The sequence below is a fragment of the Drosophila ananassae genome, chromosome XR (genome assembly GCF_017639315.1).
Source record: "Drosophila ananassae strain 14024-0371.13 chromosome XR, ASM1763931v2, whole genome shotgun sequence".
Taxonomy (NCBI): Eukaryota; Metazoa; Arthropoda; class Insecta; order Diptera; family Drosophilidae; genus Drosophila; species Drosophila ananassae.
Genome location: NC_057932.1, coordinates 18,588,000 through 18,609,034, shown reverse-complemented (window position 1 = coordinate 18,609,034; position 21,035 = coordinate 18,588,000). Strand labels below are relative to the sequence as shown.

The following is a 21,035-nucleotide window of genomic DNA, read 5'->3' as shown; positions in this document are numbered from 1 at the left end:
TGCATTGAGATTAGAGAGGAAGATAAAAAGAAAGGTGACGAAATCAAAAGAAAAAAGAAAAGTATTTAAGCTAGCTATGTCTTTTTTACATACTATGTATATCGTACGTTATATAAATTTATATGCTACTACCTAACTACTACCTTATACAATAAAACTAAAGTATAAAACACGAAAAACCATCAAGCTATAAAATAAAATATAAACTATAAACCAAAAATCAGTATGCGAGAATAAAAAATATGAAACTACTTTTCCATACAACTGTAAGACACTTTTTCTAAATTGCTTTCCGGATGTTTCTATATTTTTTTTGAAAATGTAAAATTGTTTTAATTATATATATGTTTTCATAGTATAATTCTATTAGTTTTCGAATTGGGATTTATTTTATTTTAATTGAAATTTATTTAGAAAAAATTCATTATTCAGAAACTAGTTTCGAACTCTACACCCTACACTCATACCTTTTAAAAAATTATATATATTATATATATTTATGCCCAAAATCATGCTATATATTTTTTGCAACAAACCCCCTAAGAAATGCTACAAAATTTGTAATTTTTAAATCATTTAAGATTTCAATAAACTTAATAGGAATTCTTTATTTCTGGAAAGCAACAAACAAAGATTTTTTTTTCACATTTGTTGGCTATCGTTATGGCTATCGATATTATCGTTAATCGTTAATCGTTATGGTAATAGTGATCGTAATATTATCGTAATCTATATAATTATATACAGGTTTTTTTTCTTTTCTTTTTGTTCTGAATGAATTTTAAATGTGTGTTTTTTTAAAACTAATTGCTAGGCTGCTACCCTGTAGTTTGGTTCCTGGCATTCAGTAAGTAATATTATATATATATTATATATATATCCAACTTTGGACTAGATGCTATGGTCGGAGGACTATATACACAATGCGAGAGAAGTAATGATAGAATGGTCTACGAATTACAATACTAGATGCTTAAAAACAAAGTAAATACAATGCCATTAATGCTTAGATATTGATATATGATCGGGTATATATAGGTGTTATATATCCCCTAGCTACAGACCTCTGGGATGGAGTATTTCTTCCATATCTCTCCCACATCCAGAGGTCTTTAAATAGTTCAAGTACAGAAAATCCATTGTGCTGCCTGTTTTTTTTTTTTTGTTTTTGTGGAAAAATCTCTAGATTCTCTCTCCTCCTAATCCTGGTCCTGATCATGGTCCTGATCCTGGTCTTCAAATATGCAGAGTAGCACCTGGTATGGATGAGGAACTGCCGGCACACGACTTGGCCGATGTCTGTGGCGGTTCCAGATCCTTAACCAGATCCAGATCTATTACCAGGCAGTCGTAGGCCGGCGGTGGCAGCTCACACTTCACCACACTATCATAGCTCGGCGGCAGTGAGTCCACAATGCGCAGGACATCGTTCTGGGAGTTGATCTGGTAATTATCACAATAATTAATATACTTTATTATTAATATATATTTTTTTTTTAATTACATGTGGCATATTTCCGCTACCGGCTCTGTTTCCCGCCTCATCAATGGGTCCTGCCCAGATGCAGACTCCCATGCGATGGGTCACATACCCGCAGATGATCACACAGATGATGAGCATGCCAATGCCGAGGGCGAAGACCAGCCAGCGGGACTCCTCATCGCGTAGATTCTTCTCCAGCTGGAGGGCGCACAGGATGAGGACGGGAACAGCCACCATGGCCACCAGGAGGTCCACGATGGGACGCTGGGTGCTGGGTCCGCCGTTCAACGGACTCCGCCCGGAGGCGCCCGAGCCATGGGCCATCGAGTGGGAGCCGAAGTTCTGGCTGCTGCTGTTGGGGGTCAGGGTGGAGCGGGCCACCACGGTGTTGTGGTTCTGGAGCACCATGCTGGAAAATAAATTTTTGATTAAAATAAGGGTCTGAGTCTATAGTTTTAATAGTTTTAAGATTTAATTGAATATTTTATAAGAGAAGGCCACTTTGTAATATTTGAATGTAAATACGGATCCTAAACACCCTTATAGTTAAATATTATGTTCCTAACTATAATTATTAAATCTCCCTTGATGTAGAAAAGATTTTGGAACGTCTAGGGAGCCGGGTCTCATGTTTATTCCATGGGAATCGCCGGATAATTGCTGGATCTCAATGAATAGGCATGAGAACCGACTCGTACTTGTTCCGATAATCGTAATCGCTGAGCTAACCCCACAATGGGGTGATTAGCTCTGAGCCAATTTCATAATTTTTATAAAAATCCACTAATTGGTATTGGTCTTAAAATCACTTCAAAACGATCACAAATATTATTATTTATTATTGATATAATGATTTATTAATTAAGGGGTTCCACACCTTCCGTATTTCAATTTGTTGGGCAAATATTTTGCAATGGATGTACAATTTATTTATTAAACAACTCCCGCATTAAAGAAAACGAAAACTGCGTCACAAAAACTAAATATTTGTTAAGCATTTCTCGTCCGGAGTCCAATTAACATTGGTTAGCATTCAATTACCCGCCCAGATATATCATATTCCGATAAATGGTTATATTGTGTTTGTGTTTGAGGGCCTGTGCCTTGCGTTCTATATATTTTTTCATATATATTTTACCTGGGATCGAAGGCGTTGCTCAGCAACAAGTCATATACAGCGCGCATTTTGATATCAACTTGCGTTCGATTCTCCTTTTTTTTTATTATTGAGCCTCTGTACTCTTTGTTTTTTATTGATATCAATTGGTTAATTTATTATTGTCTTGTTGTTGTTGTAAGAATATCTATTCAATGATACATAGTTTTATAGCCTTGCGAAACGTAGAACTACATATATTTCAAATAAAGTTTGAATTGGCGCCAATCACCTGATATCGATTAATCAAAAAAAGTATCGGTATTGGTGAGCTGGCAAAGTGTCACCTTTAGCTGCACTTGTCCCCTCCCCCATTCCCCATCTTCGCCAGCCACCATGATCAGTTGCATTTTAAATCCTTGCTTGTGTTTTTAATTTAGTTTTGTGAGTGTTTTGTCAGTGTTTTAAATAAAATAGTTGTTTAATTTAATGTCTAATGGTGTTGTGATTAATGGAAAAATGGAGAAATAGCATTTAAAATGCAAATTCAAAAGATCAGAGCCGGCTACCGGCGACTGTATTTTTTTGTTGTTTGTTTTGTGCGTCCTTTTTGGAAAATCGTAGTTTTGTGTGTGTTTTGGTCTTTAAAAAGGGGTAATCCCTAACTAAATAAAGCCCTTGTATATCCAGTTAGTGTTTAAAAGTGTTGTCATTAAGTTTTAAAAGTGATTTCATTGAAAAAAGTCGCTTTTTCGGAATGTCCCTTTCCGTGTATGTGTGTGTATGTGTGTGATTGCCTTATAAGGCTTGCGGAGCCTGCGGCGTCGGTTGCAGAAAGCACCGTTAGTTAGTGATGGCATTTAAGTGGACCATAAGTACTGTGGAATGTACATATGTAGATCCTATGTAAAATCCTATGTAAAGGATCTGTAGATCTTAAGTTTACATGTAAGTTTCTTTAATTTTTATTTTATTTAAATTATAATATAATTATATTTTATTGCAAGGCTATAAAAATATTTCTAGTATTTTTTTTCTTAAAATTCTTTTTTTTTGTAAACACTTTTCAATGATTTCAGAATTCCTTGAATTTTCTCTGAATTCGCCCTGGAATTCAAAGCCTTTTAATTCATTTGTTTTTTATTTTTTATTTATTTAATCACTGAGTAAACAGCAACAAAGCTGTTTATATCTATTTATATTGTATTGTGGATGTTTGCTTCTTTTCGCTTTATAGTTTCTGTAATTTATGTGCATTTTATTTATAGTGTTGTTGTTATTATTCTTCACAGTCTTTATGATTCTGTTTTTTATTTATATTTTTTTTTGTATTTTTTTCTATTTTTTTTGTGCTGGCCTTATAAACGTGTTACAACGCCAGAGATAAGAAATACAGAATCCGAATGAAATATATATTCATTTAAAGTTTTCATCTTCTGGGGAATTTTTCATTTCTGATTACAATTATCAGTTATCAGTAATGAGTTTAAAAAAGAGTAGTACTGATAAGAGAGGTTCAAGCACGTGATTATATTTTATATTAAATATATTATATATTTAATAGATATTATTATTAAATTAAATTTCCACACCAGCCGAGCATAAACACTTAAAAAATTAGCACTTTAGCATTGGTCTTAAAAAAAAAACTTCACACACTTTGGGAAACAAATAAAGTCGGCTTCGGACTGGCTTGAACCAATTCGTGGCACTCTGGGCCGGACAAATGTTGCAGACCGACTGGAAGAGTGTCTGGCGGAAAAAAGCGGCCAGTTAGCATAATGAAAGTATGCTGGAAGCCGGGAATTAGTTTCAAAAAAATAATAAAAGACTAAAGGATATCCTAGAAGCTCTTAAAAAATAAATACAAATTTTTTAAGAGTAATTGCTTTGGAAAGTATAGAGTTTTTTCAAGAAAAAGGCTCACTAGATAGTAACTTTTTGCCCTTAAACCTTAAAAAAAATTAACAAACAATTAATATTTAATTATAACTGAAACCCAAATAGTTTTAAGGTTTAATGGGAGGCTTAAAGTCTCAATTTTTAATGGGTATCTCCCCCGTCTATAAACACTTGAAATATAAATTGCATTTCAAGAATGAAAAGCGTAGCAGTTTTATGAATTTTTATTTTTTTCTGATTTTTTTTTCTCATTTTTTTTTTGAATGCAATCGGAGACAATAAACAAAGGTTTCAACTGCGTTGGTAATTGCTTAAGAAAATAATGATAGCGGGGAAGTATTTACAAAAAAAAAAACAAAAGCAAAACCGGTTGCCATTTTTTGAACTTTATCTGAAGAATTTTCTGAACTCTAGAGAATCGTATCGACGAGATACAAGCTCCAAGAGATAAAGAATAAGTCTGGCAAATAGTCTGGAAATCTCAAAAGATGAGAAAAAATAAAGGAAACAATAAAAATAAAAAATTAATTTGCAATTTTAATTTCACAAGCAACTGCATCTCGTGATAGAAACAGATACTGAGATACAAAGATACAGATACTGCGATACAAAGATATAGTATATATCGAAAATGATAAGACAAGAAACCGAAATACAACCGGTTGTCAAGTCCGCTCCTCGTTATTATTTCCATTCGGATGATTTAGTTCTTCAATCAGTCTTAATTTATTGTTTTTTTTTTGTGTTTTTGAATTTTTATTTTTATTTTTAGGAGCCAGTTATGGGTCGGGGGATCCGTTACAGTAAACTTGTCACCGATTTGCGTAAGAATCGAAAAGCGCATTAACCCCAGTCTCAGTCAGTCTGGCTCTCGAATTTCAGACTCGCAGACTCGGACTCGGACTGCATCTCGAAACAATAAATCATGTCTGTGTTTACTGAATACCACTACCCCCCCTTATTTTTTCAATCATCATCAGTTGGGTGATTAAAGTTGTAAACAAATGTCTGGAACAGAGCTCCTATTTCCCTGAGAACCCCTGAGAATGGCGACACTAACTTTAGTTTTATTTTTTATTGGAAGCTCATTATCTGGGAATCGGAATACGAATCGGAATAAGTATCAGTATCAGATACAAAATCAATCTTTATCCATTGGTACTTCCTCATTGGGCTTATAATAAAAATAATAATGCAAAAAAAAGTAAGAAATCTTTATAGACTTCCGCTGGGGAACGTGATTTCATAAAAATTGTTAAATAAATGGGGAATATCTAGATGGGGAATATGTATGGAATATTTCTATAGAGTCGTTGGCTTCAGAGGCTGGGATTACTTCCTAGAGGTAGGGTTTCTTTTTTTTGGGGGGTTTCTCGGTGATTCTAGTCTATAGTTTTCTGAAACTAGCGTTCTAAGAGGGTTCCTAGGGACTTACTAGTTACTAGGACTTAAAAAAACCACTTACTAGAGAGTTTCCTAACAAAATTTATTTTTAGGGGGTTTATTGATATAATAACTATTATTTAATAGATAAAATAGTATATTAGTCTGAGGATATCTTAAAATATATAGTTATGTGGGGCTTATACAAGGGTTTACTAGAGAGGTCTTCCTTAAAAAGAATATTTCCTGGAAAGTTTCTGTTTCTTTTTGGGATTAATATATTATATTCAGATATTCAGATACTCTAGACTATAGTTATCTGCAAATATACTAGAGTTTCTAGAGAGGGCTAAGAGGGTTTCCAAAACGAAATACTTACTAAAAAGTTTATTTTTTGGGGGTTTGGGGATATAATAACTATAAAATAATAGTTTTTACAATATATAAGTTAAATTCAGTCTATAAATATCTGAAACTATAGGGCTTTTTCTATATACATACACTAGAGAGAACTTCTTAGAGGGCTTCCCAAACTGAAAAGAAATACTTCCTAGAGAGTTTCTTTTTAAGGAGACTCATGGATATATGAACTATAGTATAAAAGATAATATAGTTGTATAACTAAGTCTCAGATATCTGAAACAATATATGTTATAGGATATAAATGAGAGTTCCTCAAGAGAAAAGAAAATAAAATACTTCCTAAAGAGTATATATATTTTTTGGGGACTTGTTGAGATACTTTATCTATTAGGTTGCATGTTGCAATGACATTTTCCCCGTCCCAGTCCCAGTCTATAGTTATCCGAAACCATATATAATATATGTTATCACGCAGCTCTACCACCCCTAGCCCAGTCTGGAAAAACACATGAAATTAAAGTTGAGCTTGACTTTGAAATAAAGTCGACTTTGATCGAGAATCGAGAGGCGTCAGCAGTGGCCCAGAAACCCAATTGGAGTATAAATTAGCCAGAGGTCCAGACATCGGGGGACAAGACTGCACATCTATATACCTATATATGATATAAACCTATGTCATAAAGACAATTTCAGCAAAAAATCGAGTACTTATGCATTTATTTCCCACTTCCCGCTTAATGTGCATTTTTGTCTTCGAAGACCTTCGATTTTTTCTTCAAGTGATATTATATCTTTGGGTTTTTTTTTTTATTTTTAAAAAATTACAGCTTGGAAAGTGCGCAAGATTTACGGAGAATTAACCTTACCGCAAAAATAAAAAAAAATAAAAACAAACAAAAAAACAGGGGAAAAAATAACAACAAAGCCGTAAAAGTATATTGTTCTCAGTAAACGACTGAATTTCCCTATTTGCTTTTCGGGAAATGCGTCATATATACGAGAGAGAGAGAGAGCAGCAGAGTGTTGTATATATTATGATTCAGATATATATCCCAGATCCCAGATCCCTGAGCTCTTGCAGTTGGCCTGGAATTTTCTGAAACTTATCAGTTAGGAGATAAGAGTCTTGAATGCAATATAGAAGGCTTAAGCCGCCTGGAAGATAATTCTAGACTCTCTAGAGTAATCCCAGATAGAGTATATAGAAGTTATCACCCGATTTGGAACGGATTTGGAGGAGCAGACCTCGTTGCCAGGGGCGAGTGTCTCTGAAATGCACTTTAATTGGGTGGCAGATTAGATTTTAGAGAAGCTTAAGACTATCTTTTAATTAATTTTAATTAATTAAAGAAGCTATTGTTTTTTTTTACTTATTTCTTAAAACAATGAACAATTTCATGAACATTCTTGAGCCGATATTCCCGACCATCCTCACCATTATCCGATGTGTGGCAACAACAATTCTTAGCATTAATTGCCGCGACAAGAAAATCATAAAAAAAAAATGAAGAAAAACTTGACGAAACTGACGCCCCCAAGATATTCTTGGGAACTGTCTGGCCCACTTAGCCGAGAGGGAGTCTGAGTTGGATGCAATGGGGGGGCAACAGCAGGGGGCATAGGAGTAGGGTCACAAAATATTCTTAAAATTTATTTAAAGGAAATTGTAAAAAAAATATGGGGAAAAAAGTGGAACAGACTATTTTTTGGATAAATATGCATTTTTTGAGAATTAAAAGTCTCTAAAGTATGTTATTTTAAAAGTTTTTCAAAAGTAACTAGTAAAGAGTAACGAGTCTGATTCACTAGTAACTAGCAACTAGTAGCAGTTTTTATTCTATTTGATAAATCAATAAACTAACAAGTAACTAGTAACGAGTCAAAAAACTACTTGTAACTAGTAACTAGTATGACTTTCTTCTAACTAGTAAACAAGTCTATTCAATTAAGAGGTAAAACATAAAACTGAACATAAAAGAGTTATATTTTCAAATCTTGAAAGTAGTAACTAGTAGTGGTAGATACTAGTAGTAGCTAGTAACTAGTAACGAGTCTGATTTTGATTGTAAATAGTAGCTAGGTTGTTTTGTAGAAATGAGTTTGGTCAATTTGTAACTAGTAACTAGTATAATGCTTAGGTAACTAGTAACTAGAAACTAGAAACTAGAAACTAGAAACTAGTAACTAGTAACTAGTAACTAGCAATCTGCAACCTGCAACCTGTAACTAGTAACTAGTGACTAGTAACTTTTAAAGAGTAAATATTAATTTAAAGCTCAAATTCTCTTAGAACTCCTCCCCAAACAAGTTCAAAAACATTTTCAACTGAAAAACATGACTAATATTTAGTATAAAACCTAAAAACCCCACCAGATTTGTTCTCATTCCTTCCATTTCTTGACATGAACCAGAAACTAGAAACGAGAAACCAGAAACGACAGAAACGAGATACAAATGGCAGCTGAAACGATGAGGCCGCCATGGAGTGGCATTATTAATGTATTAATTGATCAGATGCGAGTGCCGTTTAATTGTGAGTGCTTCTGCCTTATTGATTGACTGAATTGTGGTACTGTGCCTCTGCCTCGTTGTGGCATAGTTGTGTGGCATGGTGGGGGCTTCTCCGGGATGACCCCTGTAAAGTGAAAGCTTTGGCCAAATAGATCTCTGGCCGGCACAGCTTCTCGATTTCCTGTTTGGTCACGTAGCCGCAACTTTTTATTCTTTTCTTCATTTTTTTTTTGTGTTTGACAATAATTGGAAGCCATGATATAGAAATAAAATTGCTGCCTCTTTGTCCGGCTCTGGTTCTTTTTTTTATGCTTCTGTCAAGAAGAAGTATGTATCTGAAAGATACTATATATAGAAACTAATGATGAAAATGATGAAAAAAAACAAAAAAAACATTAAAGAATTAAATGTTTTTTGTTGGCTTCGCTATCAATAAAAATAATTTATCTGTTGTTGTCAGAGTTTTCTGCAAAAAAACATAGATAGATACATAGATACAAAGATACAAAGATATTCCCCTAAAATATACACTACTTATAGGAAATATAGAGTATCTTAGAGATAAGGAGAAACACCTGTTCTCTGATAGTTGGCCCACATATGGAAGAAAAAAAAAATAAATAATAATAATAATGAAAAAAAAGAGAAAAAACAGATTTAGATTCATTTAGCTTTGTCCCTTTCTCTCCTTTGGTTTTTCCCATTTTCTTCGGTCTATTTTTAGTCTTAGAATTAAGGGGGGTAGCTGATAAAAGTGGGTGCCTAGTGGGGTAAACATGTTTGTCGGCATTTTCAGAACTGAGAGAAACAGGATCGAAGTTCATTTATAATTCTCAACTGGTTCTAGCCAAGTTTTTATTAAAGACAGTCTTCTAATATATTTTTTCTTCTATTTCTTTTATGATTATTATTTTATATTATTTTATTTTATAGATTTTTTTTTTGTGTACTCACTTGTATATTTATTTATTATTTTTTGGTTCTTGCTGTAGCTTTGAGACTCTTCTTCTCACGCACTCTCTCTCTCTTTTCACTCTCCTGACGGTTCTGCAATTCTTCGCGACCTCTTCTTCTCTTTCTTCACAGTTTCAAAAACCAAACAATAAAAAAATTCAAAACAATAAAAAAAAAAAAATAGCACCAAGTGTATTGTTTTTTGTTTTTTTTTTTAAACAAAAATATTATGCACGCGCTTCGATTGTTTCTTTTTTGGGGGTTTTTTGTTTTGATTTTTGGATTGAGATCGTTGGACTTTAATTGGTGGAGGGGCTGGGAGTGGGGTAAGGGGGGCCAGTGGGACACCCTTATCCCTCTATCGGTGCTGGCTTTGGGTGTACTCGTAGTGCTCCTTGCGGTAATCTGGGTCCTCGCCTCGCTCGCAAAGGATCCAACCAGTGTGCACCATCCCCACAGATCTACGCGTTTCTTCCGATTCTGCAGGACTCTTTGCCACTAGAGATCTACAGAGAGGGGTGGAGGAGAGTGGAGGTGGAATTCTTCTCTCCTTCGATGAACTTTGGAACGAAAAACACTGGCCGACCGGTCGAAAAAAAGATCAGGAACTGCGTTCACGTACACACATTCTTCTTCTTCAGCATATATAGAATTGCAAAAAAAAAAAGAAATATATATTTTCTGATTCTGTTGCTTGTGAGATTCTTCTGCGATTCTTCTGCCGTCTTCTGCGGATCAGCTTTTCTTTCACGAGGCCACTTATTTCCGAGCTTCTTCGAGGCGAACCAGTGACGAGCAATGCTGAGCAGCAACTGCCAGATTCCGATTCCGATTCCGATTCGGATGCCCAATGTCGCCGCCCGGCTTCGACGCTGGCAGTGGCAGCGGCAGCGACGGCCCGAGTGGTTGGCGTCGACGCCGACGTCGCAGGTGGTGGCTGGGGGGAGTGGGGTGGCAGATGCTCGCAGTCAGTGATGATCCACAGAGATCACTGTTACAAGGGAGCAGTATCGGATTTTGGGGGTTTTTAATTTTTTAATCTATATATTTTCATAAAAAATAATACATTTAGGGCTATAGATTTTATCCCTAAATTATACAGACCAGAAGTCACAGTTTTGGAGAGTTTTGGCCCTAAAAAGTTTAAAAAAATGTCTCTCCAGGGTCCAGAGATGAAAAATATTACGCATACGCAGTGTTGTCTTGTGAAAAATTATTATATATTTTGGTCTGTATATTTTTTAAATAATAGTATTATTATATTATTACATTTTATTTGGTGTGACTATTTAGTATATTTGAAGATTATTTCAAGTATTTTTTTAAGCATTCTTCACTTTAGACTTTGAACCACAGGTCGTATGAGTGATATTTGAACTCTAGAATCTAGAAGCTAGAAATATATTTATTTTCGGCCTAATATTACTCAAAAAAGAGGCTTAAATTAAATAAATAATGAATAAAATATTAATAAAAAATTTTACATTTAAATATAATTTATAAAAATAAAAAAAAATATTTATTTTTGTGAAAAAAAATTCAAATTTGTAGTCACTGTGAACAAGTCACAGTTTTCCTGGTGAGGTAAGAGCATCTCTCTTTTGGGGATCACTTCGTAGAGTTCCTTTCTCTCTCTCGATGGCTCCCTGCTGGCTCTCTCGCTGTGGCGCTTGCTCTCTCGCCGATTTCTGCTCCCACTCTAGCCATCTCGCTTGCTCTCTAGGTCACAGATGATCAGCCGAAGTGCGAATCTTGTGAGAATGGCGATCCGAAGAGGCGTCTTCTAGAAACCCGAAGACTAGCAGCTTCTGCTTCTGTTTCTTGTTGTTTCTTTTGTAGGCTTCTGAACTGATAAGAGAGAGATGTCGTTATCTGATTACCAATGTGACACATTGCGGCACCGATATTGTTTTTGTAATTAATGTATTTGTTGTTGCTTTTTTTTTACAATCTGCACACGCAGAAAAAAAATGGGATCCAGTGATAAGAGTGATAAGAGATAATTTTTTTTAATGTCTCACTTACTTAAAAAAAAAATAAGAATAAATAAGAAAAACCCTGGAAAGTGATGAAATTTAGCACTTGTCTCTGTTTATTTTTTTTTTAAATAGTTCTTAAAGATAATTTTTATGAAGGAATTTTGGGGATAAATGATAAGGAGCTGTGAAATTTTTAGGAAAATGATTTTATGATTTTAAAAGAAAATTAACAGGATTTATGGGGATTTTTTTTTAAGAAGTTTTGATATGAGTTTTGAGAAATATATATATATTTTTTTGGGGGTTTTTCGGTTTAAGAATAACAAGTTTATGGATTTAAGTGGTTTTTGGGAAAGATATAATTATAATCAGGGGCTTAATTTTTAAAACCAAAATGTTTTTTAAGGATGGTAATTATTGGGACATTTTTTTTGTAAATAAATTGTATATTTTCAAATTATTTAATCTAAAAAGTATGTTTTTCAAAGCTATTTTCAAACTTTGAGGCTCATAAAATGAAAAAAAATAAAAGCAAACATAATAATTATTATAATTAAAATAAAACAATTTTCTAAAATATGTAAATAATTAGTTACACTTTTTTGAAAATCTAGAAACCTATTGAACCTTAAAAGCCGGATTGCGTCATTCGAAATGTGTGCTTCACTTCTTGATGATTATTTGATTTTATTTGCGAGCTTCGGAATGAAAATAAATGTGGGTCAATGGATTATCAATGCCCCCGAATGGGACGCCATTAAAATGGACAATTAGCCTGGATACCTTCCAGTTCCATAGCTCCATAGCTTCATAGCTCCATAGGCAGGATGATATTACTCTTACCGTTATGCAGATAAGAAAAAAAGATAAATTATACTATAAGTTCGATGAACACATGAATAGAGCAATGACTTGAGAATCTCCAGGTAGAGAGAGATCCGCATCCGATAGAGATGGGTATAGAGATTGAGAAAGAGAGGGAGAGATGGAGAACCATTTAAGGTTCTTATGGAAGAAACGTGATCGACCCCCTTTTCCTTGGAGCGGAAAAACTTGGAGCGAAATGCTGGTCACGTCCCACGAATCTGTATCTGTATCTGTAACTGGGCAGTAAGTATCTGCATCTTGTCCGAAACCCAAAGCCCTCTAGAATTAGATACTCTTGTTGGGTAGATAAACTCTATGCCGTATTCCCGGAGACAATTGATAACAGATCCGGACCAAGCCGGGCCAGTCGCTGGAAAAAAAGCAAAAAAAAAAAAAAACATCTTTTATTACCGGGCCGGGACGGGAAGTCGCTATTTTGCTGGCAGCTTATCGCAACCTCGCTGGCAGAAAACGAACAAAAAACAAAATAAACATACTCAGTAGACTCCGTAAAGGTAAACATCACAGGTTTCATTTTTTTCTTTTTTTTTTGTTTTTATAAAAAGTGTGGGGGTGGTGATGGACTGGGATGGGCTGGAGTGGGCTGGAGTGGGCTGGGCTGGGATGGGTGGTACTGTCGCCGATGGGTCGGAAAACAGAGACTTGTCTATGAAGTTATTGTTGTGGCAGCGCCTCTATTTACACCTCTTCGATATGGAGAATTAGATTATGGACTCTAGACTCTAGACTCTAGACTGAATAAGAAATCAAATTTCAGTATGAGAGGTTGGAATACTTTCAAGGAAAAATAATTGAAAATTTATTAGATATAATTCCTCCCAAAATAATTAAATAAAAATATTTATAATATATTTTATATACATCCCACTGTACATCAATCAGTCCCATTGTACTTACTTACTTTTAAGAAAAAAATCCCCATCAAGTAGGCCTCGAAATCGAACCGAAATTCGAATTTCGAACCTCAGACTGAAGCCAAAAAATGAATTTCAGTCACAGTCCCGAGAGTGTAGGATAACGTTTAGATTTATATAAAAATTTAATATTTTTATAATTCTAATCAAATTTAGTTCTCCCATTCCTCTATTTTTTTTTTGTATGTATTTCGATAAAATTTTTTAAATTTTCTGGTATATTGTTTCAAAATACTAACCCAATTGTGATACTTTGTGATAATTATGGAGAAGACCCACCACGTGAACGATCTAATTGCCTTTTTCGAGAAGATCATCCTCTCGCAGATCCAATTTCGAGTCGAGAAGTACCCGATTTTCGATCCGATGCTGGAAACCGAAGTCATTCCGTCCATTTCGAAGATCTATGATGTGGAGTTTGGAGACGTGCCTGCGGAGAAGCTTGCAGCGAATGTCCTGGAGGAAGAAGTGAAGCCTGTGGAGCATCAAGAGGCTGCTACTACAACCAACATAGAACCAACAAGTGACTCGGAAGAAGCCAACGAATCTCAAACCCCCGACGAGAGCTTCTTTTCCGTCATCACCAAGTTTAAGGAGCTGGAAGAAAGAGCCTCAAAATGCCAGGTCAAGAGTCCTGTCCGTCCCAGGTACATGAAGATCCGCGGGAGAGACGCCACAGTCCATGTGGATGATGATATACGTCACAAGCTGGAGGAGATCCTCAAAAAACATTTGAAATCGAACCGCTTCTCGATGGTGGGTGGACCTGCCGCCCAAGAACTATGCTTAGAATCCCCGGATAAATATGAAAACCAATTAAATGAACAGAAATGAGCTTCAAATATTCAAAAATAAATCGGAAAAGTTAAAGAAATAAAAATACTAGTTTAAATACTAGGGGGGGGTTGAAAAATTAAAGCATACTTTTAGGCTCAAGTATTTTTTTTTAGTTAGCTTCACAAATTAATTCATTTATTTTGTCAGTATTTATTTTTTAGTTTTAGTTTTTTATTCGGTTTAGGTTTGTCTTTCATGCTCAACAATTTACAATTTTATTTTTTATTTTTTTGCAAGTAGTTTTCCAGGCTTTTTAATATTTTTCTGTTTTTCTGTTAAATACTTTATTGTTGTTGCTCTGAAAGTATGTTGTTATTGTAGCTTTTGTTGTTGTTGTTGTCGGAGTTGTATACAAACATACACATACATATATCGAATATTAATTTGATTATTTGATTTTTTTTCTCTCTTTTTTATAAATTAGTATTTTTTTCTCCTTAATAAATTAAAAATCAATGGGTTGTGGAAAGTTTTTATAGATTCTGCTACATTTAAGAGTAACATTGATGAGGTGGGAGGGGAAAAACAGTAGTTGGGCCTGAAAAGTTTTCTAAAAACTTATTTTTAATATTTAATTTTTTATATATTTATTTTTTAAACCGAGCAAACAATAAAAAGTGGTAAGCCAAACGGAAAACATGAACTTCTCTTCTAGTTGATTTTTTATTTTTAATTGATTTAATTTGCAATTCTTTTTTTTTTTTGTCACTACCAACACACAGACGCACATCAAGATATATATATATATGTGGTATCATATATCGTATTTTTATATATATATTCTTTTCGATTTTTACTCTTCTATTCGCCCCCTTCTGAATACTCCATATTTTGTATATTTATCGTAATAGTTATAGTTATTATTTGCTTGTTAATTATTTTCCTTTCTTATTTGTTTTTTTAGACACCATTTACAAACGTACAATTAAAGTTACAATTAAATAGACACACACACACAAAAATCCTAGGCCGTTCCGATACGATCCTAATTAATTTTTCCATTTTTTTTTTCTTTTAAATACACTTAGTTTGCCGTAGTACATATATTACTTAGTAGTTTTGTATTTTTTGTTGATGAGTTGAGTGCTTCAGTGTTTGTGTGTGTGCAAATTACATGTGTGTGTGTGTGTTAGTCTAAGGTCTAATTGCTGATGTTTCACATTTAAATATATTATTATATAATATGATGTCTAGCTGCGTTCAAAATAATCATAAATATAATCAATATTAAAATATATACAGAATTATTTTAAATTTTATTTCTAAGCCAGAACCAGTTGGGAATTCTAGCGAAAAACATTTCAAATCGTATGATTGCTTTGAGACAAGTGACTTAGAATTATTTTGAACGCAGTTAGCTGATTTGGAAATATGTGTATATTTTTTAGAGAGAAATCCTTGAAGGGAGAGAACCAAGTTCGCTGGGTGGGGGTTATCTAGTATCTCAAATCCCGTTTATTTGTTTGTAAAGCTCTCGTTATTTCTCGGTTTTTGTTTGTTTTTTGATTTTCTAACAATCTATAAGCTATCACACCATTGCACCTATCTACCCTAAAACTCCCCCATACACACCTCTTCGGGGACAATTCCCCCCCGCCCCAAACTATCGAACTTGGCTCAATTTTCTCTTAACTATTACTTTTTTTTTTAACGCCTATTTTTTTGTTGTTTATTTTTAGCCTAATCAAAAAAATAACCATTCTCCCACACAATTACGCACAAAAAGCAAAAAAAAAAAAAATCATTAACTTACACAACTTTTTCTTCTAGTGTCTTAACGATATGTTATGTGGGGGGGTGTGTGTGTATGGGTGTGTATGAGTGTCTGTGTGGGAGCGAGAAGGAACATAGAAAATCAAGACACCCAAAAAGGAACTTAATTCGCATTTTCTGATTGGGAATTATAAAGAGAAAAGAAATAAATTTGTCGCCCCGCCTAAAAGCTGTCTGCTAATTATCGTTTATCGTTTATCGTTAATCGTTAATCGATTTTAAAATTTTTTAAATTGATCTATCGCTTTGATATTCTATTTTGTAGTCTAATTTTCACTTATTTCGAATACAAGTAGTACCGCTTGAGTTTCTTCTCTCGATTCTTGGCTTATTTCTTGGTGTTTTTGGTTACAATTTGTTAATTAATTTTTTATTTCTTTTGTTTTTTTTTTGTTTTTGACAATTTCTAATTCGCATTTCTATATTTTGGTTTATTTTTTTCTTCCTATTGTTGGTGTTTTCGGTTACAATTGTTTATTTTTTTGGTTTTCGGTTTTCCTGCGGTTAATTATTATTAATTATAATTAATAATTCGTATTTGCTTTTTTTTTTGTATAATATGTGTATACGAGAATAAGGTCTCGGCGGCTGTTTGGTGTTATTTTTTCTTCTCTTAAACTCTGTACTCGGTTGTAATTGGTTATTTTTTTGTTTTTTGGATTGGTTTGGTTTTCTTTTCGTTTAATTAATAATAAGATAAAATTTTTCAAAATAGCCAGAGACTTAAAAACATTGGGTTGAAATCTCTTCAAAGACCTTCGAGGGTGGGGTATAGAGTGGGGAGTGTTTTTCTTTTTTTTTTTTCTTTAAGAGTATGACTAGTACACATATATTTTTTTTTTTTGGAAATTTTTACCTTAAGTAATCATATATATGTATATAGTATTGTTTTTTTTTTTTTTTTTTTGGAAATTCTCTAATACCATCATTGCTTTTAGTTGTGAGGTCTCTCAAATGTGTGTTTGAAATTCTCTAGCGATTTCGAAAAGCTTCTAGTTCCTATCCAAGCCTTTGGCAGTTTCTTTATTTCATCTTAAGTGGTGTTTTATTTTTGCTTTTCATCTAATTTAGAAGGAGACAGCTATATATTAGAGAGCAAAAGTATATATATATTATATATGGAGGGGAATTTGAGGAGTTAAGGAGTTGAGGAATTAAGGATTAGGGCACTTCGAGGTAACACAATCAATCAACAAACAATCAAATGCAAAAATGGCACAAAAAACACTCCAAAAAACGGGAGAACACGCGACACAGTGGCAGATCTAATTTAAATTAGTAACAACTTGTAAGTACCTACATATCTGTATATAGTATATGTTCTATATTGTATATATTAGTACAATAGGGGTACTATAATATTTATTATATATTATATTATATAACCCCCATCTACTTATCCATTCTCCGATGTGAGGATCAGCCCACGGCGATGACGGGGAATCCCCGGAGCGTATCTCAACGTTTCACCCCAAACAGATTCGGTATGGACTTGATCTTCTTCCGGGAACAGTTCAGGTAATCCTTGTACATATCAGATCGAAGATATCTCGAATATGAATCGCTCTTCATGAGATGATAGACGTGGGAGGCGGCGACGTCGAAACACCAGCGATTCGGTCCGTTGGGGGAGTTGACTGCCTCGCGGGCCAGTTCGACGGATTTCGAATCCACATTCACCGGACAGGGGGCGTCCGGAGCGAGGAACTCTTGCCAGATCTTCTGGATAGCCTCCTTGATCTCTGATTGGGGCAGGGCCTTCATTTCCTGCACAGATTCCCAGAATCTAAACAGAAATTGTTGAAAAATTAGTAAGAGAGTGGATTGAAGCTAAAAAGTATGCTATACATTTTTTTCTAGGCATTAATTGTTTTAATATTTAATAATAGTTAGTAATTAGTAGTAGTGGTTAGTTGACTTACTTGAGATTCTCTCCGCTGTACTCTTTTTCGAGGAATTTGGTAAACTGTTCACGACCAATGGCATCATTCAGCAATTCGCGCAAACTGAAAGCCCAGCGCTTCACGCGCCGTACAGGAACTTCTTTGCTAAAGGGTTAAAAAATAAATAAAAAAATATATAATATAAATAAGTATATATATAAATAAAATATTAATAGTTTTATAAATTTTTAAACCTTTTTTTTAGAGAGAACTCTTTAAAAAGTAACTATAAACTTTAAACTAGAATGAGTTTCAAGTTTCCTTTTTTTAAGGTTCGTTTTTACGAAGTTACTCTTCTCTTATAAAAATGATTTATAAACTAAACTATTAATCTTAATTTTAATTGAATATTTTCATACCTATTCTTCTCCGTATCCCACATTTCGGTGCTGTCCGTTTGCCAGGGATTTGGCAACTCTGGCGAGGTTATAAAGTAATCGAACTCATTGTACTGATCGTAGTAGGCAACCAGACTAAAAAAATATTTAAAAAATATATATTTTATAAAATATAAAAATGTAAAAAATAAATAATTAAAAGATCTTACGCCTCGGCTGCCTTGGACACTTTGATTGTGCGCCGCTCGAGCTTCTGCTTCCGCAGGGCAATTATCCTGGTGAGCTGCTCCACAGGATTCTTTGCCAAGGAGGCTCCGGCAGAGCCAGTGCCATGGCTGGAGCCGCCCCGCCGATAGGCCTTCTTAATATCGATCTCGGTGGTGTTGACACAACCCGGCATCGGCCGGTGGACATCCCAGAAGGCTCGCTCCTGCGAATCCAAAACCTTCCGCTCCAGCTTGTCCCTCTTCTTGGCCACTTTGCTCTGTGATTCGGCCTTTTTGGAAATAAATGTTAAATTTTAATAAAAATTATATTTTATAACTTAGTTTTTAAATAGTATACCTGCATGAAAATGAACTCCCATTTGCGTGAAAACATTTTCTGCAATTTGGCCAAGTTTTCGGCTTCGTAGTCGGCCAGTTCCAGGCGGGTCTTGTTCTGCATCGTCCTTTTGCACAAATAGACGGCATAGTCGGTGTTCTCAGGCTCCCAGCAGTTCGAGGGCCAGAAGTAGGGGGTCTGGAATCTATTTTAAATAATATTATTAATTAATAAATAAAATATAGTAGAGAAGAACGCCTAAAAGTATAGTCCACCTGTAGAAAGTGCCATCGTTCTTAACTGTCAGGGCATGATCGTCGATCGGAAAGATATAGCCATGGGAACTGAGCAGATGGGCAAAGTGCAGGGCCTCCGTCACATCCTCCACATCGAAGTTCTTCAGGATCCAGGCCACAAGGTCCGCTCCGGTGAACACCGATGGCACTTTGCTCATAAACGCCTTCACAGTCCTCACGGCCACGCCCGTCGACTCCGCCTGCATCTTCTCGATAATGGCCTCCATCTGGAAGAGGGGTTTTCGGTTTTAAGATCATTTAAATTTTAGTTTTTAGGGGTTAAGTTATTTTTTTAAATAATAGTTAGCTTGAAATATTATTTTTTTCAGGTTAAAGTGACTGATTCCTTTTATTTCAAATTAGATATAATATTTCTCAGATTCAGAAATCTTAAAAAAAACATTTCTTAAATTTTAAATTCATAAAATTATAAAAAAAATAGATAAAAATATATTTAATATATTATATTACATATATATTTATAAATTAAAAAATAATTGTAATTTTTTTTACCTTTTTGTAAACTAAAATATTTGGGGCATCTTCGTTTTTGCTGCCACGCTGCTGCGACACTGTCGGCACTGCCAGCGTCGACGCCGACTGCGGTGGATCCCGCTGCGCTGCCGACTGCGACGCCGACTGCGAATTGTGATGATGATGATGATGATTCCCGCTAACGGTTAACAGGCCGCCGCTGCTGCCGCTCTGCTTGCTGCCCGCCTGCTGCGCTGCAGTAGCGGATGCGGATGCGGATGCGGAAGCGGCTGCCGCCGACGTGGAGGACGAGGTGGTGGAGGAGGTGGTGGCTTTGCTGGCGGAGGCGGCAGCATTTACCGTTTTAGCCAAGGGGGGTGGCATGCCACTGCAGTTTGTTGTTGTTGCAGCTTCAGTTGCCGATGCAGTTGCAGTTGCAGTTGCAGTTGCAGTTGCAGTTGCAGTTGCAGTTGCAGTTGCTGCTGCTGCTGATGTTGCAACTTTTTTAGGTGTTGCAGCTGCAGCTGCAGCAGATGTTGCAGATGTTGTTGCTATTGTTTTTGTTGCTGTTTCCGTTTCATTTTCTATATGAATCCCGTTATTATTACCGTTTGGCAGCGTTATGGTGATCGCATTGCAGTCCGTCGCTGCTGCTGCTGCTGCCTCAGCCGGCGCTGCCGTCGCTGCTGCTGCTGCTGCTGCTGGTGATGGTGGGGCTACTGCTACTGCTACGGCTGGCTGCTTGACGGCTGCGCTGCTGGCTGCACTGGTGGCTTGAGTTTTGTCCGCTTCTGAATTCATCGTTACCATTTTCAACGCCCGATTTCGTTCAGTGTATTAATTTTGTTCTATTTTTAAAAGCGTGGGTGCCGGCTGGGCCTCCAATGCGTATGTATGAGGGGGGGATAGGGGGGGGGGGGGGGAAAGAAGTCCTCGAGGGGATATGTTGGTGGGCGGAGTGGGGTGGCTGTTTTCCCAGCTCAGCGAGCTATTTTCAAGCTTCGGTGTCTCAGTCTCAGTGTGTGTGTGTGTGCGTGCTGTATGTGTGTGTGCTTGAATCAATTTAGGACTTTTCCACACAACAGTTATCCTTCATTTTGCCCTTTTCCTCAGTCCTTCAGCCATATTTTCTCTCTTCTCTTCGAGTTTCCTTGATTTTTCGTTATTTCTTTGAATAATTGTATGATTTTTCCTCTTATTTTATTCCTTTATTTTATCCTGTATGCAGAATTTTCCAGGAGTTATGGCAGCCACACTGACACACACACACACACACCGAGCCAGCACACACACACACACACAGCAGGCACACATACAGACACGCACACGGCAGCCGATGAAGGATAATGAATTTTTTT

The 21,035-nt window shown here is 35.5% G+C and overlaps 3 protein-coding genes across 4 annotated transcripts; all 3 read right to left on the bottom strand.

The window, feature by feature from the left end:
* Window positions 1-588: 588 nt before the first annotated feature.
* LOC6504496 lies at window positions 589-9,832 on the bottom strand. Of its 2 annotated transcripts, none has more exons than XM_014903989.3 (3): window positions 9,693-9,832; window positions 1,505-1,892; window positions 589-1,443 (listed from the first exon to the last, which is right to left on the bottom strand). In XM_014903989.3, the coding sequence occupies exons 2-3, from the start codon at window positions 1,889-1,891 to the stop codon at window positions 1,237-1,239; spliced, it is 594 nt and encodes a 197-aa protein (XP_014759475.1). In that variant the 5' UTR covers window position 1,892; window positions 9,693-9,832; the 3' UTR covers window positions 589-1,236. The 2 variants fall into 2 exon arrangements, with proteins under 2 accessions (XP_014759475.1, XP_001967011.1); XM_001966975.4 differs by lacking the exon at window positions 9,693-9,832 and adding an exon at window positions 2,622-4,436.
* A 94-nt stretch (window positions 9,833-9,926) lies between these two features.
* On the bottom strand, window positions 9,927-10,143 carry LOC116655139. Its single transcript, XM_032452442.2, has one exon. It carries the CDS (start codon window positions 10,141-10,143, stop codon window positions 10,051-10,053), a length of 93 nt encoding a protein of 30 aa, XP_032308333.1. The 3' UTR covers window positions 9,927-10,050.
* A 4,826-nt stretch (window positions 10,144-14,969) lies between these two features.
* On the bottom strand, window positions 14,970-20,686 carry LOC6504242 (regulator of G-protein signaling 7). Its single transcript, XM_044717522.1, has 7 exons — window positions 19,717-20,686; window positions 19,183-19,430; window positions 18,929-19,112; window positions 18,574-18,860; window positions 18,386-18,499; window positions 18,006-18,131; window positions 14,970-17,869 (listed from the first exon to the last, which is right to left on the bottom strand). Exons 1-7 carry the CDS (start codon window positions 20,485-20,487, stop codon window positions 17,542-17,544), a joined length of 2,058 nt encoding a protein of 685 aa, XP_044573457.1. The 5' UTR covers window positions 20,488-20,686; the 3' UTR covers window positions 14,970-17,541.
* Between the last annotated feature and the right edge of the window lie 349 nt (window positions 20,687-21,035).